At 40.3% G+C, this 5,478-nt stretch overlaps 2 protein-coding genes across 2 annotated transcripts; both read left to right on the top strand.

Annotated features, from left to right (window-relative positions):
- Positions 1–1,144: 1,144 nt before the first annotated feature.
- On the top strand, positions 1,145–2,311 carry LOC112515744. The gene is made up of 3 exons (XM_025122660.1): positions 1,145–1,332; positions 1,774–1,777; positions 1,979–2,311. The coding sequence occupies exons 1-3, from the start codon at positions 1,145–1,147 to the stop codon at positions 2,309–2,311; spliced, it is 525 nt and encodes a 174-aa protein (XP_024978428.1).
- Positions 2,312–3,636: 1,325 nt separating this feature from the next.
- On the top strand, positions 3,637–4,832 carry LOC112515446 (allene oxide cyclase, chloroplastic-like). The gene is made up of 3 exons (XM_025122275.1): positions 3,637–3,912; positions 4,001–4,122; positions 4,271–4,832. The coding sequence occupies exons 1-3, from the start codon at positions 3,690–3,692 to the stop codon at positions 4,673–4,675; spliced, it is 750 nt and encodes a 249-aa protein (XP_024978043.1). The 5' UTR covers positions 3,637–3,689; the 3' UTR covers positions 4,676–4,832.
- The last annotated feature ends 646 nt before the right edge of the window (positions 4,833–5,478 follow it).

Raw genomic sequence — 5,478 nt, 5'->3', positions numbered from 1 at the left:
AGTCCAATCTCAACCACAAATCAATAGATAAATTAGGAAATGTATAATTTTGATCATTTTTAATTAAAATTTTAATGCAAGGGCATTTTAGGTATTTTCTCTCCTCTCTCCTATCTCCTCTCTTCTCTCCCCGGCCTTCGGGCACCGTCTTCCGGTGATACCAAAGTGGTATCACAATGCATCTTATATGTGATTAGGTATCACACTGTGGTCGTTTGTGCGGTCGATTAGATATATAACACATTGGTATTACAATGTATCTTATATGTGCTTGAGTATCATACTGTGGTATCACCGGAGGATGGTGGCAGGAAGACGGGGACGGAGAGAGAAGAGAGGAGAGAGGAAATAAAATACCTAAAATGTCCTCGCATTAAAATTTTAATTAAAAATTACCAAAATTATAAATTTCATAATTTATCTATTGATTTGTGGTTGAGATTGGATCTCACGGTTACCACAAACTAGTCAGTTCTCCCTTGAATGGGCCCCCTATATATATATATATATAATCTAAAATTCTAATACTATAAGCCAAAAACGTAGTGCGTTTGGTTTGCAAGAATGTTTATGAGGGATTTGGATTTGCAGGAGGGATTTTGATTGGATTGGATTTAAAATCCATTCCTGTGTTTGGTTTGCAGGATTTGGATTGGATTTGAAATCCGTTTATTCACCTTGGCTAAAAAAACAAGTTTTCACTTTTCAACATCTAGCTGGATTACCATGAAAGCATGAAAGAATTTCAACAAGTAATTCAACTACACAACAACAGATACATGCCTGAAATTTGCATATCATCCATGTAAATGAAATCCTTCAAACACTGTATATTAATAAATACTTTATTCTACATTTTTTTATTTATGTCCCCATATTTTCAATTCATTAGATTCCAGGAAGCTGAGGACGATTGTACAAAAGCCTTAAGCTTAGATGATCGTTACATTAAAGCATACTCAAGACGTTCAACGGCTAGAAAAGAACTCGGTAAATTTAAATCAAGAAAGGGGACAGGAAGATGTAAAAGCATCAATTTCAAGAACTAAATCAAGAAAAAGCATCAAACCACTACATTTTGAAACTGTTATTAACAGAAGCCAAAACATTCAAGAAAAGGGGAAAAGGATTTACCTGCTGAGTGATGGGAGAAGGCGGCGAAGCGGAGGGGTTTACCGGCGGGTTAGGGAGGCAGCTTCGCGAGGGGACGAGAAGGGAGCACCAGCGAGGACGACCGATTAGGGCGCAGCTTCGCGAGGTGACGGGAAGGGAGCATCGGCGAGGAGGACCGATTAGGGCGCAGCTTCGCGAGGGGATGGGAAGGGAGCACCGGTGAGGAGGACTGATTAGGGCGGGAGGAAGCGATGGGAGGAAAACGAGGTGAAAGGAAGCGGGAGGAAGCGGTGGGAGGGAATCGAGGTGAAGGGAAGCGGGAGGAATGATGGATTTTAATGAAATCCCGTCCCTTTGCAAAGGATTTCTAAATCCCTTGTTTAATGGATTTTAATGAAATCCTGGGATTTCAAATCCTGATAATTTGGCAAAACAAACACATGATTGGAATGGATTTTAAATCCAAATCCCCCCAATTTCATTCCATTCGTACAAACCAAACGCACTCTTAGGGTGCGTTTGGTTTGCGTGAATGTTTCTGAGGGATTTGGATTCCTATGAGGGATTTGGATTCCATGGGATTTGGATTGGATTGGATTTAAAATCCATTCTTGTGTTTGGTTTGCAGGATTTGGATTGCATTTGAAATCCATTCCACAGTCAGGCAAATCTACAGAGACGATGATAGAAACCTAATAACATATGCAACTCCACAGACGATGATTGAAACCTAATAAGTAAATCTAATACCGGATCAATTACGAAACCTAAATAAATGTTAATAGGAATTCCTAAATAACATATGCAAATCTACAGACACAACGAGGGCAGATATATGTTCTTACCTGCTGATTGATGAGAGAAGGCGGAGAAGAGGAGAGAGAGCATCGGCGATTACAATGACGAGAGAAGGCGAGAGCAGTGGGGAAGCGGCGTGAGCAGTGGGGAAGCAGCGCGAGCAGTGGGGAAGCGGACGAAGAGGAAAAGAGGAGGAGAGCACCGGCGGCGGCGAGGGCAGTGGGGAGGTGGAGGAGACACCGATGATTGCAATGACGAGAGAAGGCGAGAGCAGTGGGGAAGCGGAGCGAGCAGTGGGGAAGCGGCGCGAGCAGTAGGGAAGCGGACGAGGAGGAGAAGAGGAGGAGAGCACCGGCGGCGGCGAGGGCAGTGGGGAGGTGGAGGGGACACCGGCGAGTAAGGGTGCTCACGGCGCAGGTTGATCGGTTTGGAGCCGTTTTAACAACCCAACCCAATGTTGGCGGTTTGAAAATTTTCAACCCAACCTAACCCAAACAAAAGTTTAACCCAACCCAACCCAACCCGTTCGGGTTGATCGGGTTGTGTTTAAACAATGTAAMATCACATAAAAATAAATGAAACTTTCTTTTGAAATACGACCGACCATTCAAGATAATATGCAAGTTCATCAAATATTTAGATATTACAATAAAAATGTTTAAACCAAATGATAATACATCAATCAATAACAATAGTTTTAGACGTTTCCAACCCCGATGCTTTCGCTTTCTTGACGTTGAGGTGGTCATGTCGTGATTGTCATATACAATTCAAAGCTAAAGTTAAGGTCGGGTTGGTCGGGTTTTTTTGGGCCTGACCCGATTCCAACCCAATAAGGCCGGGTTGGCTAATTTTTTTTATCGATCATGCATCGGGTTACCTTGGGTTGGGTTTTTTTTTTTTAAATTCAGGTTGGGTTGGTCGGGTTCACGGGTTCATCGGGTTTTTGAGCACCCCTACCGGCGAGAGCGTGAAGCGTCGAAGAAGAAATGGTTTGCCTTAGGATTCTAAATCCAGCCTTTTTTCAAAGGATTTTCAAATCCCTTGTTTACGGGATTTTAAGGGATTCCCGGGATTTCAAATCCTGATGACTTAGCAAACCAAACATAGGATTGGAATGAATTTGAAATCCAAATCCTTCCAAATCCATTATATTCCCGCAAACCAAACGCACCCTTAGAGTGGACTAGATTTGATATATCTTATGAAGAAATTATCCTTCCATGTAATTATCATCATTTATTTTTGTCATCCAAATTAAATTCAAAATCTTCCTCACCTTTAATTTGTTGTTCAAGGAATTCCCATTTCCAGGGAATAATTGTAATCATTAAAACCTGATTTAACAAGCCATAATTTATACATATAAAAGGAACTCATCCACCTCTTAACGAGCTATAATGCGCTATAACACGCCATACTGCGAGTCACGTGCTTAGAGTCGTGTCATGGCAAGACGACATCCATAACGTGCTTTTTTAAGAAACTTACGAATAACTTAGTTCGTAAAAAGACGAAACAACTTTATTCAAATACAAAACAGGTTCCGAAAAAACCAATTTCACATGGAGCCGGTTGGAACACCGATAATCAGCTTTTTTGACAAGATGGGCTAAATAGAATAAGACGAGGTTTGAGAGATTTTTTTTCCACTTCCACGAAACCACCACCCCTCTGTCTCTGTGTGCCTATATATATATGTATATCATACACAGACACATGTATTTATAACTCATCATTGTCACTAACATTTGAAATCACACCAACAAACCTTATCAATGGCTGCTGCTGCTTCAGCTTCTCTTCAATCAATCCCTGCATCTTTGAAGTTATCAGCTGTCAAACCTCCTCAACTCCTACCTGCTAATAACCTCCTTTCATTCAAAAACTCCAATAACCCAATTTTCACTCACAGACTGACCACCGCCACCAACAGCTCCTGCAGCCGGAGGGCGTTTAGTGTCAAGAGTCAGAGCAACCCTTCAGAATCTTCAAGACCCAGTAAGTGAAATCGAGTTTTTACTCCAAGATTTTTGTAAAAATATTTATGGGTTTTTGATTTTGTTCGATGGTTTGTGGTGATTTGCAGCTAAAATTCATGAACTCTGTGTGTATGAGATGAACGAGGGAGACCGTGGCAGCCCTGTGTATCTCCGATTGGGTCAAAAACCTGTGAATTCCCTCGGTGATCTTGTTCCGTTTTCCAATAAAGTAATTTCTTTTTGCTTTTAGTTTGGATCTTTATTTAGTTCACCGGAAAAAATGGGGAAAAGATCTGAAGGTCTTACTTCAGATTTAGTAGTGGGTCGGTTTACTCCGGCGAGGGAAACTGACGGCGAGATTTTTGATTCCGGTACAGGTTTACAGTGCGGATCTTCAAACGAGATTGGGGATCACCGCCGGAATTTGCATTCTGATCAGAAACATCCCGGAGAAGAAAGGGGACAGATACGAGGCTTCTTATAGCTTTCACTTGGGAGAATATGGGCAGATATCAGTGCAGGGTGCTTACTTGACGACGGAGGAAACCTATCTTTGCATCACCGGCGGTACCGGAATCTTCACCGGAGCGTATGGTCAAGTGAAGCTTCAGCAGATAGTGTTTCCTTTCAAGCTATTCTATACTTTCTACTTGCAGGGTTTAGCTGCCGATCTGCCACCGGAGTTGCTAGTCACGCCTGTTCCTCCGACACCGGATGTACAGGCGTCGCCGGCGGCGAAGGCTGTTCAGCCTGGGGCCACGTGCCGGGAGTATACCGATTAAATCAACGATGGTGACGGCCACCTTTTAGTTTACTTTTTTTTTGTTGTTGGGTTAAAAATGGTGCATGTGGGTTGTACTTTTGGCTTGGTGGGTTGTATTTTTGAGATTTGGCTCAAACTCATTAATAATGGAAATATTCGTTGGATTGTTGGCTCTATTGTGTTCTACATTCTTTTTAAGTTATAAAAATAATTGTTTTTATAAAAATAATGTTTGTTTATGACGTTACTGTTCTAAAAGGTTCGTCGCAACAGTCGTCATAACACGTCGTTGTTCAAGATTTGTGTCTCACGTCATGTTAAGTTTATGTCACGTCATGACCTAACGCATAGTTTTGCAACGTGATATTTGATTGTTTTCTTTTACTTTATTGATGTATTATTTGTTAATTTTAAATATGCTACAAGTGTATTCGCGCAATGTAGCGAGATACATCTTTTTTTAATGTTTCGTTTTATTGGTTGTCTTTGTCGATATAATACGGTTTTACGTGGTTTTGAGAAAACGGTGATGTTTTTATTTTTGAATTAAATATAAATTTGAAAAAAAAGTATTGATGTTATTATCAAATTACATATTTAAAAGTTCTCGGTTTTTGTGTAATTTCTTTAATTTAATTTTTTATAATAATTTAATTTATGTTTAATAACGAAATAATCTACTTTTGATTTAATAATACTAGAAGCGTACTCGCGCAATGCAGCGAGATACATCGTATTTTTAATATTTTATTTTATTCTTTATCTCAGTCGATGTTATAATATGACTTTATGTGATTTTGAGAAAGCGATGATGTTTTTATT

Source organism: Cynara cardunculus (genome assembly GCF_001531365.2).
Source record: "Cynara cardunculus var. scolymus isolate 2C chromosome LG 7, CcrdV1, whole genome shotgun sequence".
Lineage (NCBI taxonomy): Eukaryota > Viridiplantae > Streptophyta > Magnoliopsida > Asterales > Asteraceae > Cynara > Cynara cardunculus.
The sequence above is the reverse complement of the archived record's forward strand: the minus strand, read 5'-3'. Positions and strand labels throughout refer to the sequence as shown.

Excerpts from the sequence above, each read along its gene's own strand:
- LOC112515446 (XM_025122275.1), top strand. The coding sequence starts at position 3,690 with ATGGCTGCTGCTGCTTCAGCTTCTCTTCAATCAATCCCTGCATCTTTG. Across the intron at positions 3,913-4,000 it reads TTCAGAATCTTCAAGACCCA|CTAAAATTCATGAACTCTGT; the intron begins GTAAGTGAAATC and ends GGTGATTTGCAG. Across the intron at positions 4,123-4,270 it reads TTGTTCCGTTTTCCAATAAA|GTTTACAGTGCGGATCTTCA; the intron begins GTAATTTCTTTT and ends ATTCCGGTACAG.
- LOC112515744 (XM_025122660.1), top strand. The coding sequence starts at position 1,145 with ATGGGAGAAGGCGGCGAAGCGGAGGGGTTTACCGGCGGGTTAGGGAGG.